The sequence below is a fragment of the Tamandua tetradactyla genome, chromosome 7 (assembly GCF_023851605.1).
Source record: "Tamandua tetradactyla isolate mTamTet1 chromosome 7, mTamTet1.pri, whole genome shotgun sequence".
Taxonomy (NCBI): Eukaryota; Metazoa; Chordata; class Mammalia; order Pilosa; family Myrmecophagidae; genus Tamandua; species Tamandua tetradactyla.
This window is the reverse complement of record NC_135333.1, coordinates 1,001,892-1,024,209: the sequence shown is the minus strand read 5'-3', so window position 1 is coordinate 1,024,209 and position 22,318 is coordinate 1,001,892. Positions and strand designations below refer to the sequence as shown.

The following is a 22,318-nucleotide window of genomic DNA, read 5'->3' as shown; positions in this document are numbered from 1 at the left end:
AACTTCATCTGTTGCTGATTGCATCTGTGGTTGGCTAGGAGGCGTGCCTGCTGCAATGAATGATGTTTGATTTAATTGGCTGGTGCTTACATGAGAGGTCAACGCAGCTCAACACCCAAACAGCTCAGCATACCTCACCTCAGCACTAGCAGCTCAGCCCAGGCCTTTGGAGATGCAGAAAGAAATCACCCAGGGAAAATTGTTGGAACCCAGAGGCCTGGAGAGAAGGCCAGCAGAGATCGCCCTGTGCCTTCTCATGTAAGAAAGAACCTCAGTTGAAAGTTAGCTGCCTTTCCTCTGAAGAACTAACAAAACAAATCCCCTTTTATTAAAAGCCAGTCCGTCTCTGGTGTGTTGCATTCCAGCAGCTAGCAAACTAGAACAAATATAATCTCAGGGTTTTGAGACAATGAGATAAATGGGTATTACGAAGTTTTTTGTCATGGTATTTTCCCCGTCACCTTAGAATTTCCATTTTAGATGTACACTTATACTCTACGCTAGCAAAAAAAAAGAAAAAAACTTTCTAACTTTAAAAAGTTATTTTGATAATGTGTAACCTTAACTTTTAAAAACACCTGAGTTTTTATAGAAATAGTCTAACCCTCTTTCCCCCCTCAACACTTCTCCCCAAAATGAGGATAATCATTTAAAGGTTGAATTGGAATTACCAGCTCTGCTGTTAAGGTAGGAATTTGCTTTAAAAGGGAAAATGTAAACCAAACCAAAAGAAGAAAAAACTATTCCTTTGATATAATAGAGATGACTTAGGTATGGGGGAGAACAGAATACTTGGCATGTTTTCTCAAAAGTTTTCTTAAACTTTTAATTTTGAAATAACTTCAAACAGTTGCAAAAATAATACAATGGGGTTTAAAATAGCCCGCATTCATAGGTGCACAGGTGATTCAGTGGTAGAATAATGGCCTTCCAGGCAAGAGACCTGGCTTCGATTCCTGGAACCATGCACTCCCCACCAAAAAAAAAAAAAACGAAAAAAACATTCAGAGAACTCCAACCTACCCCATCCCCAGATACCAAGATCCACCAATTTTAGCATCTTGATTGGGTAAGGCCTCTCAAGTTTTTTTTCATGAAGTAAAGGCTTATTTAATCCCAACTTAAAATTTTCCATTTTAAGCAGCTAACAAATATTCCCATCATCCCCTAGAAATAACCACCATCTCCTCCTGATTTCACCACCTAAATATTTCTCAACCCATCCTCTACTCTCCATCCCTGCCACTGCCCTTGTTCCTCCTAGAAATGTATCCTGTCCCCAGAATAATCAACCAAAGCTCATCTAAACATCTTCTTGCCTGGTTTGAAAACCTTTACGAGCCCCACTGCACTACCCCACACTCCAGTCAACACACTTATCCTCAGGCACTATACAAACTGGACATACAGTGAAGAATATAATAATACGATCTCTGCCCTCAAAATTCTTAGCTAGGTATATCCTCTTCGCAATCTTAATTCTTTTGCCATTTTATACTCTATTCATCAGCTTTATCGTTCCCCCAGTACATACCTTTTTGGTGCCTTTTCGTATCACTTTTCTTTGCAACACCCTTTCCACCCTTCTATACCAAGTTAACTCTACTCACCCTGGAAGATTCAACTTGGATGTTTTCTCCTCCAAGAAACATCCCCTGAAGCCCTAGACTATGCTAACTGTTCTCAGTTGAATTCGAAAAGCACTAAGTAGAAACCCTAGCAGAGCACTTACCAAATGATATTTAATTAACCACCTGCTTTTGTCCCACTCCTCAACAAGGCTATAACAAGTTCCTTGAGGAATGGACTGTCTTACCTTCACTGCCCCCAGTTTTGTTGCAGTTTTGTGCTCAAAAAAGGTTGAACTACACATAATTTGTTTAACTGAATTAGAGAAAATTATCCTCCATGGAAGTAAAACTACGTATATACAACATAACACACATTTAAAAAGCCATTTATCTATAAATAAATATTTATTAAATACCATTTTTAAACTTCATGTTTAAAAAATTTTTAAACTTCACGTTTAAAAAATATCAAAACTTGTGAACACCCAACAAGATAAGCTAGAATCAATTAAAAGTACTGAAAACAGAATTAAAATACTGAACATTGCTGGTAGGAGTGTAAACTGGCAGTATTTACTAAAACTAAACATAAATATCTCCTACAACCCAGCAATTCCGTTATTGGGTTTATACCCAACAGAAATGAATACTTTTGCCCCTTCCCCCCGCAAACAACATTACGAGAATGTTCTCAGCAGCACTGTTTGTTATAGTCTCAAACTGCAAACAATTCAAATGTCCATTAACAGAATGGATGAATAAATTCATGTACACAGAAATATTACAGAGCAATGAAAAATCAGAAACTTCTACTACACTTAGGAGAAAATTCTACTTCATGAAGTTCAAAAACATGCTTAACTCATTTATGGTCCTAGAGATCAAAATCGTGCTTCCCTTTGGTGGTGGTGGGTACTGACTGGAAAGAGGCACCTGCGAGGGAGGTAACACCCTCGGTAGTAGTCACGCAGGTGAACACTGTAAAAGTTACTCTATCTGTACACGTAACATGTGTGCACCTTACAGCATGTACAAGTTATATCACAATAACGTAAAATGAAACATGTGAGCAACTAAGGTCTTGGGAATATGCCAACATGCCGGAGGTGGAGCTGGCAGACAGAAAAAAAAAGCTAATAAAGTATCTTCAGAGTTATATGGAAAAGAACATTTTAAAAAAGAATTATATTTTTGAAATGCACAAATGGTATTCCTTTTATCACAACAGGAATTTGGTTTAAGGTTCATAATACAGTTTCCAGATAACTTTCCAATGTTACATAAATTAGGCATCTTTTCTATATTAAATATACCAGTTATACTAATCAGTGCTGAGTTTTAACCACCCAATTTGCCAACTTTTGAGAAAACAACTAAACTCAGTTTAAGATCTGACCTACAGGATTACAGTGACTATGTTACCAGTAATATATCAACAGAAATTTCCTCATCTACTTTAACCTGAAATCTGCTGCCACTTTTCAGTAAAAAATGGAACAGAGAAATAAAATTCCTTAAAATTTAGAAAATATATTTTCTGTCAAGATTTTTTGGGAAAAGTTGAGTACCCTAAAACAACTAAGACTGTGTTTTGGGTCACCCTGATACTATGAAAATTAACATTTGTTCTGGGAATGAGATTTTATAAAGAGATATTCACTTTAACCCAATACATGACAGGATTCATCACAGTAATGTTTTGAGGAGATAACGTACATAAATTAAAAAGACGAACATATTTAAAAACCTTTAAGGACAAGAAAGAATAAAAACCGAAAAAATAATAAATAAAGAGGTAAAACAACCCTGGGCTACACTTTATATAAGGCAGGAGTGAATACAGTATTCTGAGACTTTTTTTTTACTTAGTCTCAAATATATAACACTTTCTAATGACTGTGATAACATTATAACCTACAGATCTTAGTAGGTTACAACCTACAGATGGTAGGTGAGTTCCATTCATTTTTCAAAGATGTTTTCAGTTTTTGACTGTGAGGCACCAGTCCAAGTGCTCATTAATCTGAGACTCCAAAACTTCATTCTCACAAACAGGACAATTAACCATTTTGTTCTGGCTGGATAAACTGCTAGAATTTTGAGTAGAGGTTGCAGGAAATGAACTATATTGTGGATCATTGCTACCACTCTGCATTGGCTCTTCCTTGATAAAAAAATTGGCAAAAACAGTCTTGTCTTCTAGCCTGGGTCGTTTATTTGGCAATTTATCTTCAGACCCATCAGACCCACTCATATCCTGCCTGGGTCGTTTATTTGGCAATGTATCTTCAGACCCACTCATCTCCTGGGATGCAGTCGTCGATGTCGATTCCATTGCTTTTAAAGAATTTCTTAGAGGTATCTTAGAAGATGAAACCCTTCTCTGAGAACTAAAAGGGATTGAGTTTTTAGTGATATCACCGGTTGTTACATTTTCTGTTGGAGATCCGTTCACACTCCTGAAAGCCTTTTGGTTTGCAACTGATACTCTAGGAAAGTAGTTGCTTAGAACATTTTGGTGACTGGTATTAAGAACAGGGGAGACCAGATGAGAAGTTTTTTTACTTGACCCATTCTGTTCAAATTTCACCTCAGTTTTAGAATTTGGTCTTAGAGGAGTTGTTGAATGGTCTTGATTTAAAAGATCTTGTGTTTTATTAATGGCATGTGAGGGGATAAATTTCCCAGATGAAGGCACATTGCTTGTATCTCCTAGAACATATCCTTTCCCGCTAAAAGGGATTAATAGCTGTGTCTCACCTCTGCTTGGTTTATCTGCAAAACAAGCAAATAAGATTTTTTTCTTGACTCAATACAGTAGCAAATAGTAACTCTTTCAAAATGCTATTTTATTCTAACTGAAATCCATGTACTAACTACTTATTAATCAGTGAACAATTTTCAGAAGTCAGAGCTCCAGTATAAAATAATCTCATATTTAGATAAGAAGTTTTATCATGCCAAAGACCAAAAGCAAAAATTTTTTACTTTAGAAACAGTTTAGTATCTTTTAGTTTCAAATGGAAAAAATCTCTACCACATTCATATCTTTCCTCCCACTCAGAAAACTGATACACTATCTCCAGAAAGATTTTTTGAAAGCTCTGTGACTTATTTAGCATATTAGATTGGAAAAACAGAACTTATTTTCCTGGATCATATGACGTCAAACCAATAAGTTCACAAGGGAAGAAGAATCAACTTCAGTAACCTGGTTACCTCCTGAAAAGGCAGTAACTGAACTTCATGGGAAAGGGATAAATCTTAAAGATGAAGCACTGACAAATGTCATATCCTTTTCCCATTCTTCTCCCAACAAAAATACATACATCAATAGCAGAAGTCACTTGGACAGAATCCAACCGATAGGAAGGGGTGTGGTTAGGACTTACATTCCGGGTATTGTTATTTGAATTATGTTTTTATTTTGACAATCTTTTTGCCTTCTGTTTCCCATTAACTCAGTGAAAGTGAAAACAGGGAAAGGAACCTCACCTTAAATATTATCACTGGAAACTAATTCTACTTTTATCATTTATTTACAGAGAAAAGTATATTTTCCTACCATCATTTCATGTACAATAGGATTTTTTCTTAAATCCACACTTGAAAATTTCTACACTAAAACCCACATTTATTTTTTTTTTCAAAGAGAGAGTTTTACTAGGCGTGTAGTAGGAGAGCAGATGGCCAGTGGCCCAAAATCTGCCTCCTTGCACTCCAGTAGTTCTGATAGTTTTATTAGAGAAAAAAATGGGCAGGGTTTAGGATAATGAACACAGCGGCCTCAGAAGCTGTAATTAGAGGGGATCTGATTATTGAGCATGTGCAGATTGATTACATGCTTAGTCACAGAATCCGTGTAAGAAAATGGCGGAGAGGTATAGGTGACTTGTACATTAAATTATGAGCTACTGCTCATGTCATACAGGTCCATTTTGGTTAGATCCAGTTTTGGTTTCAAGATGATTTGGGGTGGGTTAATTCTGGGCTGACCTAAGACCTTTCATTAATAAAAATACAGGACACTTCAGGAACTTGCATGTCATCCTCGCAACAAGGGCCATGCTAATCTTCTCTGCATCGTTCTGAAACAAGCACCCATCTTCACTCTTTCTTAATAGCTGCTTTAATAGCAGCTCCCTAAAAAATAGTACTGTCTTCAAATTTAACAGCTATGTCATGAAAAAGTTGCAAGAATATACATCAAAGTACCTTTATTCTCTGTTGCTGATAATGGGTGCTTTCCTAGTTTTGTCTTTCCTTTGCCTTTTTTTGCATAGTTCTCTGGTTCCTTGATTTTTATGTAAGTGCCTCCACAAGTTTTCTGGTGCTCAGCCCACCAGTAGTCATGAGCAGAAGGTGCTCTGTTAGTAGCACGTTTTACATAGCCAAAATAAGGTGTTTTGTATTGACAGGGTCCATTGCAGCGCCACCAGTGTCGACGATATTCATCCACTTCATCATGAAAAGTATGGTATACCTGAGTTGACAGAACAGTTTTAACATTCAGTAAGCAGATTAACAATTTAAATAAAACACTTTATATGAGCAGCCTTTTTGTTGGTTTTTTTTTTTTTAAAACTTTCCCATTTCCTAGAACTTTCTCAAAAAGTATTCTGGATAAAAGACAGCAACTATATTTAGCTTCTTCCAAAGCTTCATATGAATGGGAAACAGCAGCTGTTAATATCTCTTAAATTATGTAAAGGTAAAAAAATATGACATTAGAAGACAAAAACTTAAAAAAAAAATCAAGATAAAAAAATCTATGAATGCTAACAGTTACAAAAACCAAATTTAAAGTGATCAAAAATTAGGATAAAGACAAATTTTATATAACACCATAATAAATAAGAATCATTTGCATTGCTATACTGAAATCTTCCCTATAAAAAATAATACCAAAGGGCTCTAAAGGACTAAACTATTTCCTATAACTATAACCCCAACAATGCAAATGTTCTTGTCTCTGTAACAACCCTAATTAGTAAACATTTTATCTGTTCATAAATGTGTTTCTCTTACCAGACTGAAAAGCTCCCCAGGATTCATTCATCTTTGTCTCCTTAATGGCTAATACAGTGCTTGGCATAGTGAAGATGCTCAATAAGGATCTGCTGACTGAGTGAATGAAAAGCTTCATTTGCTGAGTCAAATACAATTCTTTGTAAGGAAGCTTTTCAACCTTTAAGCAGGATGCTTTTTTAACCCTTCTAATGAAATCTTACCTAGAAGCTAAGCAGCAACAGATAAACAAAGAGTTTTTCCAACAAAGGGAGGGCCAGCGTCCCATTATGGTGACCCTGAGGATCACAGAGCACCACTTAAACATAGCTACTTTCAAATGACCTTTTTCTTCTCCCCTCAATGGAACATTACTATTTGTATAAGACAAAGAGCACCTAGAACAGATGATGGTTCTTCATTAACTATCTCTCCATCACAAACAAAACATTTCTATTACTTGGCAAGCATGCAAATAATGGACTTTCCATTAGATGCTAAAAAGAATGAAGGAAAAAGGTTTGGGGCCAAAGAGGCATGAGATCCTGCCCTCTCTACTTATGTTCATAACTGGCTTAATAATTCAAGGGCAAAAAAAGGACAGGGAATTGGATTTGTTTTGTGGCTTGGAAATGTGACACCAAACAATGTAGTCACTAAAATAAAATTGCTCTACAATGTGAAACTGGATACCCTGTGGAGTTCGTTATAACAGGATGCAACCTGTAAAAGCAAGGGGTATTCACTGCATAAAACCTCCCCTAAATAAAACACACACACAACCAAGATAAAAGAATCTATCCTCTCCCAACTGAACAGTAGGAAGTACACAAGGGATTTGATTAAAGCATAAATTCTGATGAAGAAACTACAAAATTTTTACACATCATAATTTTTTTTGCTAATCTGGATTTTATGTCTGATTATTTTTAATGCAGGCCACTTTTCTGATATTGAAGTAACTGTGCATCCAATAATTAAATCCAGAATATTAAAGAAAAGAGTAATAAATGGAGGGTGAGTACTTTACATTTTATTGCCTTTCGATGGAAGCACATACCCAATTACACTACAGAATATAATCATGTAGAAATTAATAATTCTATTTGGCCCCATTCAACTCTGTATTTGTTAAACTCTTGTAAGGATACTAAATTATACATCTTGCTTCAAAAAAAAAGACTAGACTTCAGAGATATGCAAGTAGAATACAGAATTGCAAGAGGTTAAACATCTGCTAGGAAATTCAAAGGAGGGCGAAGTCATATCCAATTGGAAAGAAAAAGGGCATTTGGACAGAAAACAGAAGAAATGGGATATATGAGGAAAGGCATGGAGGTAAAAAGTTCAGTTAGACAGGAACATAGAACACACGCAGGGGAGTTGTGAGAGGTGGGAAAAAAGAAACAATAAGATTATCTTATAAAATTAAAACTAATAATAAAAACAACTACTATTTAATTAGTGCTCAAAGTGTGCTAAAATGTTCCTTTAGTTCTCATAAGGAACCAATAGATAGGTATTGTTATCCCCATTTTAAAAGTGAGTTAAATGAGGCACAGAAGAGTTAGGTTAGTAACTGGTGGATCTAGGATTTGAACATAGGCAATCTGCTTCCTCATGCTTCTTTAACCCCAGGCTAACGCTGCCTCCTATAATACTATGCTGAGATGTTTGTTCTTAATTCCATCGTCAATGTGGAATCAAAGAAGGCTTCTGACGAAAAGACTGACATATGAAATGGGAGAATATAGGATGGTTTGAAGGAGACCATAATAAGTAAACAAAGTTAAGAGACAATTGACATAGTTCAAGCTTATGTAATTAGACATAATTACAAGCCTAAATTAACTACATGTAAGATGTTAACCTGGATGATGTCAGAGGCCTCAGATAAAATTCTGGCTTTGCTGCCATTCGATTCTGGGGTCCTAGATAAGTCAATCAGCTTCTCCAAGCCTCTAGTTTGCAGGTGAAAATGGTCAAAGATGTTTGGTACTACCAATTTTCTATTTTTAATTAAATCCCACGAGTTATCTCAAGAAATAAATACAAAGTATCATTAAGTATGTCTTAATATACCGTTATATTGGCTCCTGTCAGGCGGTTGATGCGATGCATATGTTTACAAAACTCTGGACCATGCCCTTCCCGGTCCTTATCATTATTAGTGACAAATAAGTAAGCATGTATCATTTCATGCAAGAGGGTCTGAAACAGAAAACAAAAGAATTTGAAACGGCACTTTTAAAATAAAAATGTATATCTGCATTTTCTTATTCTACCTGGAGGTCTTAATTTTATCTGAATCACAGGCTCCTTTCAGAAACATAAAAGTCATGAACCATCTTGCCAGAAAAATTACATACACATACATTTACAAAACTTTGCAAATGATATCCAAAGCTCTGCAGAACACAGGTTAAGACTCTCTGTTCCAAAAAGGCCTTTTAAATTCTTAATCAAAATCCAGAATAAAAATCTGATGAACTCAACTACACAAAAACTTTAAAATTTCATATGGGGAAAAAAATCATAAGGAGAGTAAAAAAAACATATGTGTAACTGAGTCAGACTATTAATATCCTATTACATAAAGAGCTAAAGTCAAAAGGGAAATGACCAACAACCCAACTTTAAAATTGGCGAAGATCATGGATAGTTCACAGAAAAAGAAATATAAATGACACATAAATATCAAAAGATGTTCAAACTCATAAGAGAAATGCAAATTAATACTACTATAGGATACCATTTCTTGCTTATCAAGACTGATTAAAGCTACTAAAGTTTGACACTGTTAGTAATGCTATGGGAAAATAAACATTCCCATATATCACTGGTGGGAGTTCAAAATGCTACAACCCCTAAAAAGAACTTGGTAACATCTGACAAAATTTAAAATTCATGCATACTTTGGCCCAGTGATACCTAAATTGATATGAAAGATCATTTGTACAAGGTGTATTCATTTTGGCATTATTCATAATGACAAAAGACTGGATATATTCTAAGCGTTTAGAAAGCGGGGACTGGCTGACTGTACTATGGAATATCCACATCACAGAATTCTGTGTAGGTATAAAAAAGAAAGAAAATGATGGCTATGAAAAAGGCAAAGAATGTTAAGAGCGTACATAACACATTTTGTGTAAGTGTGCAGTGTGGCAGAGACAGGGAAGAAGTGAATATAAATATTTGCAAAACAGAACAAGGAAAAAATATGAAACTAGTACCAACAGTTCCCTATAGTGGGTGGGAAGGTCAAATTGGGAGGACGACAAGAGAACAAGATTTCTGTGTATAACTTACTAGAGTTCTGAACCACATAAAATGAATCACGTAAAATTTTAAAATAAAAAAACTCATTATGCATACCACTTCTTAATGAAAATCACAAAAGTCTTCAAAAGTGTAGCATTTTTATAATCCTCTTTTATTAAACAAAGAAGTTTCATCAGAAGAACTAGGCTGGCATTAATTTAATTAAATTTTTAGTCTTATAAAATTATGCTGAACAGAAAAATAGGAGAATCAAAGATTTTAAGTTGGTCATCATAAAAATATCTCTTTTTAAGTTATCAGTTGTCTCTCTCAAAACGAACTTGATTTTTCAAGTCACTCTATCAAGACCCATTCTACATTTCAAAAGTTTCTCAACTTTTCATAATAATGTTAAACAACTATTTCTATACTTTGTGCTGCTAGTTCAGTTAAGTGTCCTGGGATGACAACACTGTGGCAGTTGAATAAAATGTGCATGTCAAAGCAGGAAAACTTTGTTCCTAAGCTTTTTTTCCCTTGTGCTTCTAATTATGTAACTTAATCACTTAATTCTCTGAACTTTAATTTCCTCATTTATAAAAATGAGGATAACATACACTGAACATCAAAAGGATTGCTGTAAAGATCAAGTGGGATAATATATCTGAAAGCCTTTTATAGCTCTGAAGCACTATACAAAATATAAGGCAACTACTATTATTATTTAACCCACAGATAAAAATATAAAGGGAAGGGTGGGCCATGGTGGCTCAGCAGGCAGAGTTCTTGCCTGCCATGTCAGAGACCCAGGTTCGATTCCCAGTGACTGCCCATGCAAAAAAAAAAAAAAGAAAGAAAAAGTAAAGGGAGAAGTGATTTTTTAAAAATGCACAGTACTCTAAATCACTGTAAGCATATCTAAATTACTGAGCTAAAAATTGTATGGATGCAAAGATTACCTCTACAAGATCCTTTCGGGGTCTCAATTTTAAAAGGGGTTCACTGAGACGAATGGAACACATTCCACCTCTCCCTTCATAGCTGCATACCCCAGCACACCTGGAAAACAACCACAAAAATTTGTTACATCACTAAATGCACACCAAAAGGGAAACAGATGAAAGAGCAAATCCTTATACATTCCTGGGCAGCTCACACTAAGAAAATTCTACTGGCAGATGTCTTTCTTGAAAGTATACTCTCTTTGTTATGAGATATTTACACGTCACCCCAGCTAGGGAGATAAGTCAACAGAAATGGCTTCCCTACCCTAGCCAGGCTACAACTGGTCAAAGAAGATAATCCTGTTCATCTACTCCCAGTCTACTCCCTACAAGTTGTAATCAGCCGCTGGTGGTATTAGGCACACACCTACTCCAGTAGCACATCTCCAAAATTATAGTAGGTTATATGAAGGAGAGTTGTACTTTAAGCACAACTTGATATCATATCCTATCTGTAGGTTATGTTTGTTAACAATTCAAAAACATGCATGCTGATATGCAAACTGCATCATACACTTGTTAACCCCTTTCATGCGCAGGAATAGATGATTCTTTCAAATGTGGATTTCTCAATTCTTAAGTGCAGAAAGAAATCCTTTTATGGGCGCCACTGAAGATCCCCTGGGTCCAGATAAAGACAAATGTCAACTCCTTCTTCATTCTAACACATGCCATCACTACTTAGCGAAGGTATCTTACTGAGTAGAGAAGAGGATAACCCACAACACACACCCTTTGGAGGCTTCTGTGCTTCCTCAGCACTTTTAACTAGGGTCAGACTTTGGTTGTTCCCTCCTCCTAGATCCTAAAGCGCTACCATAAGACAAATCAGAAATATGTTCATTTATTATCAAGCGAAGTGAGTTTCAAAAAAAAAGTTCTTTTCTCTTATTTCCCTTATTGTGAGCCGTAACACAGCGTTGTTTGAGCGAGAGACTGGGCAAGAAAGGGACAAATACACTAAGGAGCTACTTGGTCCAGAACCAGACCCCCTCGATTAACGTGCCCCGAGACCATCAAGGCTGAGAAAGCAGAGTCCCAAGGCCCGAAGCAGCAGACCTCCGAGACCCGCCCACCCAGGGGCTCCTGACTCACAGGGTCATGCGCATGCTCCACTTCACCTCCACGGCCTCCAGTTGGCCCCAGAAGAAACGATCGTTGAACTGAACAAACAGGGCCTGCAAATCTGGGGTGGGGTCCACCAGCTCCCACGACGCGTCCACCAACGACAGGGGCTCCTGGGCCTTATCGCGCCCTGCGGTCTGCAAGTCCCATTCCTCCTGCAGCTGTAGCGCCAACACTAAGTCCTCGTCCATCGCTGCCCGGAACTCAAAGCACAAACCCGGGGGAAGCTGCTCCCAGACTCGGCGGCGAGTCACAAATGCTCGCAGGGCCCTAGTCGAACTCCTAGGAGATAGCGGCTCCCAGGCTGCTCTCGTGTTATCCCGCCACAATCGCGAGAATTCGGGGAAAACTGGCTTTAGAACGAGAACGAGAGTTAAGCTGGGACCAAACGTCGTAGCCAAGATTTGGGGGTTTTTTAAAAAAAACAACTAGCATGACACCTCCTACTTGGCGCAAAACTTGGATTTTCAGGGTTCGGCCCAGAGAAAGGTTTCAGGAAGCTGGTTTTGCCTTTCCAGTCCCCGGACTTGCCTCTAACTTCGAACATCTCACGTCACACAGACCTCCGCGCAGTACCTATATCCCTCCGCCTCCGCCCTCCACTCACTTCCGCAACAGCTGACTCGGCGCAGGCACCTCAACAGCTGGCTTTTCTGCGCAGGCGCACTGTCTGTGTGCCGCCACCACCACCCCCCCTTGCGCAGGCGCATTGTTTGGAGCTCAAACCCGGGCGCAGGCGCACACGTCTCGTTTCCGCCCGGCTTACGCAGCCCCGGGCCTCTGTCCGGATTGGGTGGGTCTTGATTGTGGTGTCGGCGGTGATAGTGACAGTGACTGCTTGAGACCCGAACGGAAATGGCCATGGCGATGTCGGACAGTGGGGCAAGCCGTTTGCGGCGGCAGCTGGAGTCAGGTGGCTTTGAGGCGAGTCTGTACGTGAAGCAACTCTCGCAGCAGTCGGACGGGGACCGGGACCTGCAGGAGCACCGGCAGCGCATCCAGGCGCTGGCAGAGGAGACGGCGCAGAACCTAAAGCGCAACGTATACCAGAACTACCGGCAATTCATCGAGACGGCCCGCGAGATCTCCTACTTGGAGAGCGAGATGTATCAACTTAGTCATCTGCTTACCGAGCAGAAGAGCAGCCTGGAGAGCATCCCGCTTACCCTGCTTCCCGCCGCCGCCGCCGCCGCGGTCGCTGGGGCCGCCTCGGCCTCCGGAGGGGAGGAGGGAGCAGGGGGGCCGGGCAGCCGAGACCACCTCCGAGGCCAGGCTGGCTTTTTTCCCACCCCGGGAGGCGCCTCCCGGGACGGTTCAAGTTTGGGTGAGGAAGGGAAGCAGCGCACGCTCACCACCCTGCTTGAGAAGGTGGAAGGCTGCCGGCACCTGCTGGAGACACCGGGCCAATACCTGGTGTACAACGGAGATCTGGTGGAATACGAGGCGGACCACATGGCCCAGCTGCAGCGAGTGCATGGCTTTCTCATGAACGACTGTTTGCTGGTGGCCACCTGGCTGCCGCAGCGGCGGGGAATGTATCGCTACAACGCTCTCTATCCCCTAGATGGCCTGGCTGTGGTCAATGTCAAGGATAACCCACCCATGAAGGACATGTTCAAGTTGCTCATGTTCCCCGAGAGCCGTATCTTTCAGGCGGAAAATGCTAAAATCAAGCGGGAGTGGCTGGAAGTGCTGGAGGAAACCAAGAGGGCCCTCAGTGAGAAAAGACGTAGGGAGCAAGAGGAGGCAGCGGCCCCTCGAGGGCCACCCCAAGTGACTTCCAAGGCCAGCAACCCATTTGAGGAGGATGAAGAAGAAGAACTAACTGTTCCGGAGGTAGAGGAAGAGAGGGTGGACCTCTCAGTGGAATGGATCCAGGAGTTACCTGAAGACCTGGATGTCTGTATTGCCCAGAGGGACTTCGAAGGGGCCGTTGATCTGCTGGATAAATTGAACCACTACCTGGAAGATAAGCCCAGTCCCCCGCCTGTAAAAGAACTAAGGGCCAAAGTGGATGAGCGCGTTCGTCAGCTCACGGAGGTATTAGTTTTTGAACTCTCTCCCGATCGTTCCCTGAGAGGTGGTCCCAAGGCTACTCGTAGGGCAGTTTCTCAACTAATCCGGCTTGGCCAGTGCACCAAGGCTTGTGAACTGTTTTTGAGAAACAGGGCAGCAGCTGTACATACTGCCATACGTCAGCTGCGCATCGAAGGTGCCACTTTACTCTATATTCATAAGCTATGCCATGTCTTCTTTAACAGCCTTCTTGAGACTGCAAGGGAGTTTGAGACAGATTTTGCAGGCACTGACAGTGGCTGCTGCTCCGCCTTTGTGGTCTGGGCACGGTCAGCCATGGGCATGTTTGTGGATGCTTTTAGCAAGCAAGTGTTTGATAGCAAAGAGAGCCTCTCAACAGCAGCTGAGTGTGTAAAGGTGGCTAAGGATCAGTGTCAGCTACTGGGTGATAAGGGACTAGACCTGACCTTCATCATCCATGCCCTTCTCGTGAAAGATATTCAAGGGGCCTTGCACAGTTACAAAGAAATCATAATCGAAGCCACTAAACATCGCAACTCTGAAGAGATGTGGAGGAGAATGAACTTGATGACTCCAGAGGCCCTGGGTAAACTCAAAGAAGAGATGAAAAGTTGTGGGGTAAGTAATTTTGAGCAGTACACTGGGGATGACTGTTGGGTGAACCTAAGTTACACCGTGGTTGCTTTCACCAAACAGACCATGGGTTTTCTGGAAGAGGCGCTGAAGCTGTACTTCCCAGAGCTGCACATGGTCCTTTTGGAGAGTCTGGTGGAAATTATTTTGGTTGCCGTCCAGCATGTGGATTATAGTCTTCGGTGTGAGCAGGATCCAGAGAAGAAGGCCTTTATCAGGCAGAATGCATCCTTCCTGTATGAAACTGTCCTCCCTGTAGTGGAGAAAAGGTTTGAAGAAGGTGTGGGGAAACCAGCCAAGCAACTCCAAGACCTGAGGAATGCATCCAGACTCATCCGTGTGAATCCCGAAAGTACAACATCAGTAGTCTGATGCTTGGATCTGTTTATACATATGTATATAACTTACTTGTGTATTATTTATATTTATATTACGTTACATTAGCATATCTTTATTGGCCTCAACATAGCTTAAAAATTGATGTTCTCTCAGAAATACCAAATCAAAAGAAAAAAAGAAGTTAAGCAAAAATAACAAAAACAATGGAATTATTAAAACATAAAATATTCTTTCCTTTTAAAATATGCTAATTCTCTATGGCCACACTATAGTATTTCACGTTATCCTTTGAATCAACATACACTTTCTCACAGTATATGTTATGTAACACAGAGAAATAATATCTGTAAATACATAGAGTTTAAAGTATATTGTGAAAAGTTTCCCACTTCACTAAAATGTTAGGTTTCTTGAAGTACTTACGGGGTACAATGCCATATAAAACACCCTGCCTCATGTACTTCCCCACCTTAGTATATGAATGAACAAGTTGGGGGAAAACAGGAGTTGGAAGAAGTGATGTTAGGGTAAATTATAGTCAAAAAAATTCTTTCCTGAAACTGGTTAGTGTATGGACTTAGATCCTCCAGTCTCACAGAATAAAAGAGGAAGCCTTCATGAGACAGTTCAGCTTACACTTCCAGTATAATTTGAATGATTATTTTCAGCTGCTAATTAGCAGCTTCACACTACTTGATTTGAGAGCATTAGTTACCTGAGAATCTTAAGAACGGTGAAAAGGTAATTTTTTTCAGTGTATTCCAGAATTGTGTGAATTTCCAACTCGAGTTTTCATTTTTGTTATGTTACAATAATAATAGTACTAATAAAATTCAAAGGACACACCGAGGAAACTGGCAGTAGTCAGTGCTTTTTAGCTGCCCCTATTTCACTGTGGGCTATGTAGTGCCACAGATTTCGTGCAAATAGGAGAAAATTTTCATTGAAACATTGGTTTAGATTTGGATAGAGGGAAATGGAAAAATATCATATGCAAATCACATAGTGTTCTCTTGGACTACTTTGAGCAGAGACTTGTTTTTGTTTTTGTAACAAAGTAAAAAACTGAGGTGAGACAATGTACTCAAAGCTAAGGGAGAAAGAGAACTTTTTATGACTCCTACTGAAATACTGCATGCCACCTTGTTATTTTCCTTGCTTTGTTTTTAAAAGTGAATATAATCTTTGTTATTTCAGATATTTTAGTAAAACTAAAATAACTGAAGAAATTTGGACTTCCCAGGGTTTCTAAACCATTGCTTCTGCTGCTTATTGATTATGTAACATTCCTCCTACTTTCAGAGTTATTGTTCTTCTGAGATCCATTTCTCCTCCTCACTTCTAGTTGTGATTCTTGTCTATAAGTGCCATTTTTGATGCCAAAAATGGACTTGAAAAGATCATTTCTTTTATCAAGTAAAAATGGTAAGACTGGAAATTATTTAAAACCTAAAATAGATTCTAAATAGTGGATAGGGTTATAAAATGCCTTCACTTAATTGCTCATATGCCAGATCAGCCTTTTATTTTATTTTGTTTTTAGCAATGCATATTTAAAAGTATGAAAATCATCAAAGTTACAGATTTTATTTGACCAATTTCTCCTACACCTTTAAGATTTTCTAGATAATAAGCATAACTGGAGATGTCAGTTGAACAAAGTTATAATTTCGTTTTTAAGATCACTGGAAATTTAAATTTGATAAAATTTTGTGATTAGGATGATTTTGTGCCATTTAAGGTCTGTACAATTATATTGTATGAAAAACATATGTGTAAAATTTTATGCTGGTCCAGAACATAATGCTTCTCAAATGGAAACTTATCCTAAGGCATGATGTTGTAAAAACTTAAATGTGTATACTTGGGTAATTAAGTATTTGCTTCATCGCGAAGCTGTCTGCTTTTTAAAACTGGAAGTTCAGAATTTTCTTCTGTTAAATTTGTTTCTTAATCAGAGTTGTAGCTGAAGGAAATTTTTTTTTTTTTGGTGAATCGTTTAGTGTGGGACATTGATTAAAAATCAACAATATTATAATGTACCTTTGTGCCAAGACAGAGCAATTAAGTTGCTTTTCTCAAAGTGAAGTCAGAGCTTGTCTCTCTGATTCTTTTGTTTCTTTCAACTCTAAAACAACTTCTAAAAATTGAATGCAGTTATAGTTTTTCCAAAAATATAGTACATATTAAGAGATTGCCATTTCTTGTTTGCTTCAATCATAACATTATCACTTAAGCTTGAAATCACAGACTTAATTGGTTTGGTTGCTATTGAAAGTAGACACCCTGTGCAATTAAGTCTCTTTGATTAAAGCCTCATTTCATTTAAGTGCTGAAACCTCACTTACGTTGTTTAAAATACTACCTGTAGTTTAATTGTCGGCCCTAGTATTTTGCACCTCAGTATGTTACCTAGGATTGGGAATTTAGGGCTTAATATGTAATATAAAATCAATATACATGTGCATTTTGCTTACTGATATGATGTGATATGAGGGACTTTTGAAATGTTTATCAAAATAAAGCCTGAAAATTTTCTTACACTGAATAAAATTGCTTGATATTACAATGTATAGCTAATTCTCTGAAATCTTTGATTACAACTTAATATTCTTATCCTCATGCTAATTTCATTACTGAAATATTCTTTGGAGAGCCAAGGTTAGTGGGTTTTTATTGGTATGGGGGAGTAGATAGAAAGCTGTTAGCTAATGTAATTACATGTTCCACATACTGTCAGAATTGTAAATAAGTCAGATCTGAATTTTTTTAAGAGTCCCTTGAATGGGATATTTCCATATAATCTAAATTTGAATTTACCCTGAAAAAATGGGTTTTATATCACCCACGCGTACCAAAATGAAGAAAAGATAATATAGTTAGGAACTAAATGACAATATTCTGTTTTCTTACAGTAATATATATACTGAGGGAATTATCAAATAAAATTGATTAAAAGGTATTTATTGAATTCTTATGCCTAACACTGTCTGTATTGTGGGAGGGATAGTACAAAATAAATTTAGGCATGCTTTCTTCTCTCCAGTTGCTTAAACTGTGGGAAAACTCAGCAAATGTTGAAGTGCAAGCTGTGTGTTTCAGTACACTTTCCATACAGTGGAAATACTGAGAAGGAAGAGACCAGAGTAGGGTTTGGGAACGTTCTCATGGAAACGCTGGCACTTGAGCTGGCCATTGAAGAATGGACACGATTTAGATTCGCAAAGAAAAGGGAAGAGCACGACATGAGCAAAAACACAGAAGTGGGAATATGTGCGACATACTTGAAGAGATCTGCTGTAACGGATTGCAGAAAGCAGGTTGGACAGTTCTGTGAAATATATTGTATAGAGGTTATAAGCCCATTATGAAGGGTTTTGAAAATCAACTATCAGAATTCAGACTTGACATAGTACTGTCACAGAGCCATTGCAGATTTTTTTTTAATAAGTGGAAAAAATGTAAAAGTAACATATGCTTTCTAAGAAAGCTTCACGCTCTGCAAAAGTGGAAAATTGAAGTTCTCATCCTCACCCAAACTCCCTAACTGCTGCTGAGTTTCTCAATTTTTTTTTCCAGAAACTGGATCATACTATACATTTTGTTCTGCATCTTAATTTTTTTTTTACTTGATTCAATATTTTTAAAACATATCTTTGAGACTTATTCCTATGGCTGTACCTGTTTTCATGTGGTTGAATAATGTTCAATCTCATCGAATGGATGCATCATAATTTTGCATTTTTCGATTCGCCACCCCCACCCCACCCCCCAAAAAATAATTAGCAAGTTGTAACAATGATTTTGAACCATGCTTTTCCCCCACTTTCTTTGAAATACCGTTTTAGTAATATATCACATTCATATTAGATGTGTATCTGGTACATTTTTAGACTATTTTCTGTATCTATGCCAGTATGAAGTTGTTTTAAGTTATTGTAGATTTATAGTACAATTTAACAGTCGGTGGTGCTGGTCTTATTACTATGCTCTTTCAGAATTTCCTACATATTCTCAATGTTTTTATTCAAGCTCTATTTAATCATTTTATGGCATTCTTTACCACTCCTCAAAAGATTTTGGACCTGTATAGCAATCATAGTGCATTTATAGATTAACTTAGGGAGAAGTGACGTATTTATGATTTTTAATCTTCCTCTCATTTTTCCAAGTCTTTTTCAGCAGAATTTTAAAATTTACTTTAGGTGGATCTTTTTAAAAAAAAATATTTTAATTGCGATATCTTCACATATATACAGTGCATCCGTACTATACGATCAACGGCTCACAATATCATCACCGTGGTCATTTTTAGAACATTTGCATCACTCCAGAAAAAGAAAAAAAAAAAGGAAAAACTCGTAATCCCATACCCCTTGCCCTTACCTCTCATTGACCACTAGTATTTCAGGCTACCAATTTATTTTACCCTTTGTCCCCTCTATTATTTAAATATTTATTGATCCATATTTTTTTACTCATCTGTCCATACTCTGGATTAAAGGAGCATCCGACACAAGGTTTTCACAATCACGCAGTCACACTGTTAAAGCTGTATTGTTAAATAATCGTCTTCAAGAATCAAGGCTACTGGAACACAGCGCAACACTTTCAGGTACTTCCATCTAGCCACTCAATACACCATAAACTAAAAAAGGATGTCTATATAATGCATAAGAATAACCTCCAGGATAACCTCTTAACTGAAATCTCTCAGCCACTGAAGTTTTATATTGTCTCATTTCTCTCTTCCCCTTTTGGTCAAGAAGGTTTCTCAATCCGATGATGCCGGATCCTGGCGCCTCCTGGGAGTCCTGTCCCACGTTGCCAGGGGTATATATTCCCTTTGGAGTACTTCAAGTGGATCTTGTGCGTTTCTTGGTGAGTTTATTCCTTCATCTGCAAGGCTGTCGTGAATGGAAACTTTACCTCCCGTGTGTTTTCTGATCATGTAGGAAACATACTTATTTTAATTATAAATATCGTAACCAGTGCCTTATATAATTATTTTCTGTATTTTAATAGTTGTCTGGTTGTTTCTTTGGAGTTTTCAAAAATGCAATCATATCACTTACAAATAAAGATCGTAATCCTCGTCATTTTCCATACCTCATATAGTTCTCTTTTCAATTCTAAGTTGAACATCGAAGACTATGTTAAACACTTTTTTTTTTTTTTTTTGCTTGAGATTGACAGGAATGCTTTTCCTACTTTTCCTTGAAGCATAATGCTGGCTCTTGGTCATTATGTTAAGGAAGAATTGTGTTCCTTTTTAGGTCAGAGATGCATGTTGAATTTTTATCAAATGACTCTCAGCATCTGTTCAGCTATTCAGCTAATCATGATTTTCCTCCTTTATCACATTAATTTCGTGGGTTTTAAAATGGATTTCCTAACACCAAACCACACTTACATTCTATGAATTAATTAATGCTTGGTTTAGTATATTATTCTTTTAATATGTTGCCTGGCTTCTAATTCATATTTCATTAGGATTTTTGTATTGATATTCATAGTAATATTGTTCTGTAGTTTTGTGTGTATGTGCTATCTTTGTCATGTTTTTTGTATCAATTTAGCTAACATTATATAAAATGGATTTGGAAGTTTTATTTCTATATTTAAAAAACTTGTCCAAATCAATTTATATGCATACCCATTACAGTTTATGCATACTCACAAATGTGTGCATGTGCGCACATACATACACAGACGATATTTGCATTTAATTTTTTCCCAAAAATCAGCTTTCTTGGACCAATGTTTGGCATAGCATGGATAATTGATAATGCTTATTGAGTGCATTGCTGTAATCAGTAATGACAGTTTTCATTTATTAAGTGCCTAGTTTGCACCAGGCACTCTACATGATTTATCTCATTTAATCCTCACAATAACCCTGGAAAATAGGTATTGTTATGCTTATTTTAAAAATAAGGAACAAGACTCAAAGAGATGACAATTTATCCAAGAGGCCAACATTCAAAGCCCAGGCTCTTGCCACTCTATCTTCAACCATACCGTTATTTAATGTATTACTTACATTCTGAATCATTTCAAGTTCATGTTTCTTAGTGTAAACCAATATTTTCTTGACATTTGAATCTCAATCAGTAGGAACCAGAATATTTGTCATGAAAAAAATCCAAGAACGTCGAGAAATGGGTGTTCCTTCATTTGGGGACCATCAATCAATGATTACTATGTGGTAAGCACTTTTATCAGGTGATTTTATTTAATCCTCACATTCCTTTGAAGGAATTGAGCTTTCGTGAAGTTAAATAATTTGCAAGTAATCCATTTTGCAAAAGGTCCCATGAGATAAAATTTGAACTTAGACTTTTTCTAGACCTAATATTCTTAGCCTCTGAGCTGTATCACTGGATATATCTGATGTTGCATATGGGTTGCTCTGTTTCAAAGGCATATCCGCCGCTAATTTCAGTTTCCCCCTTAAAATTATAGATACTACATTCTCATGCATCAGAAGAGATTATTATTTGTGATTTCCTTTTTTAAAAAGTAGAATTGAATTTATGATTTCCATTAACTCCAGACTGTATGTTAACTGAATTCTGAGGAATCAGCAATATCAGACAGACTCTCAGACTTGCAGAAACTTCAATGGGCATGAAGATAGTGTAACTTAGCTCCCTGCAATAGGTGGGAGAAGCTCCCAAGCTGTTACATGGGTATCATTTAAATAGGAATGTTGCAGGAAAAAGACATGTTTTTCTCACGTTTGATAGTGTTGCCTGAAAACCTGGCTCTATTAGTTTACCTAGCCAAACACGTTAAACAAAGTTGTTTAAGTCAAGTTAACATTGGTAAGTCTATTTAAAATTTGTGTGTGTTCTCTCACACATTGCTAGTCAGAATTACTGTAAAATGGTACACCTCTTGTGAACAGCAATTTGGCAACATTTGTTAAAATTACAGAATGTACACAATTATACAAATCCTTTAACCCAGAAATCTACTGGTAATTTATCCTACAGATATATCAACATATTTCCTAAACGGAATATACACATTAAAGAAGTTGCATCTGCTTTATGAACAACATGTTTTATTGCAGAATTTTTTGTAATAGCAAAATATTGGAAACTTCACTAAGGCTTATCTAGGGTATTGATTTAATAAATTTTGGTGAGTAAATACAATGCAATACTTTGCATCTTAAAAATGAATGCCCTCTCTACACAGGCTTCTGCTAGACATTGCTACCTATCATAACTCGCCACACCACAACCAAAACCATTCCAGCCAATCCTAAAGAATACCTACAGCAATATATAAGATTCTACAAAGGTTCCATGTACTAGGGCCAATCCTAAA

The 22,318-nt window shown here is 37.7% G+C and overlaps 2 protein-coding genes and 1 pseudogene across 4 annotated transcripts; 1 reads left to right on the top strand and 2 right to left on the bottom strand.

Annotated features, from left to right (window-relative positions):
- Nucleotides 1–1,962: 1,962 nt before the first annotated feature.
- Nucleotides 1,963–12,700, bottom strand: SPRTN (SprT-like N-terminal domain). Its single transcript, XM_077168338.1, has 6 exons — nt 12,579–12,700; nt 11,942–12,324; nt 10,802–10,901; nt 8,661–8,789; nt 5,787–6,054; nt 1,963–4,346 (listed from the first exon to the last, which is right to left on the bottom strand). The coding sequence occupies exons 2-6, from the start codon at nt 12,160–12,162 to the stop codon at nt 3,553–3,555; spliced, it is 1,512 nt and encodes a 503-aa protein (XP_077024453.1). The 5' UTR covers nt 12,163–12,324; nt 12,579–12,700; the 3' UTR covers nt 1,963–3,552.
- On the bottom strand, nt 5,586–5,672 carry LOC143643035 (U6 spliceosomal RNA; annotated as a pseudogene).
- EXOC8 (exocyst complex component 8) lies at nt 12,276–18,521 on the top strand. 3 transcript variants are annotated; one of them, XM_077168337.1, is made up of 2 exons: nt 12,276–14,626; nt 18,027–18,521. In XM_077168337.1, the coding sequence occupies exons 1-2, from the start codon at nt 12,827–12,829 to the stop codon at nt 18,108–18,110; spliced, it is 1,884 nt and encodes a 627-aa protein (XP_077024452.1). In that variant the 5' UTR covers nt 12,276–12,826; the 3' UTR covers nt 18,111–18,521. The 3 variants fall into 3 exon arrangements, with proteins under 3 accessions (XP_077024452.1, XP_077024451.1, XP_077024450.1); XM_077168336.1 differs by lacking the exon at nt 18,027–18,521 and adding an exon at nt 14,705–16,153 and having other exon boundaries at nt 12,309–14,626; XM_077168335.1 differs by lacking the exon at nt 18,027–18,521 and having other exon boundaries at nt 12,312–16,153.
- Nucleotides 18,522–22,318: the final 3,797 nt, after the last annotated feature.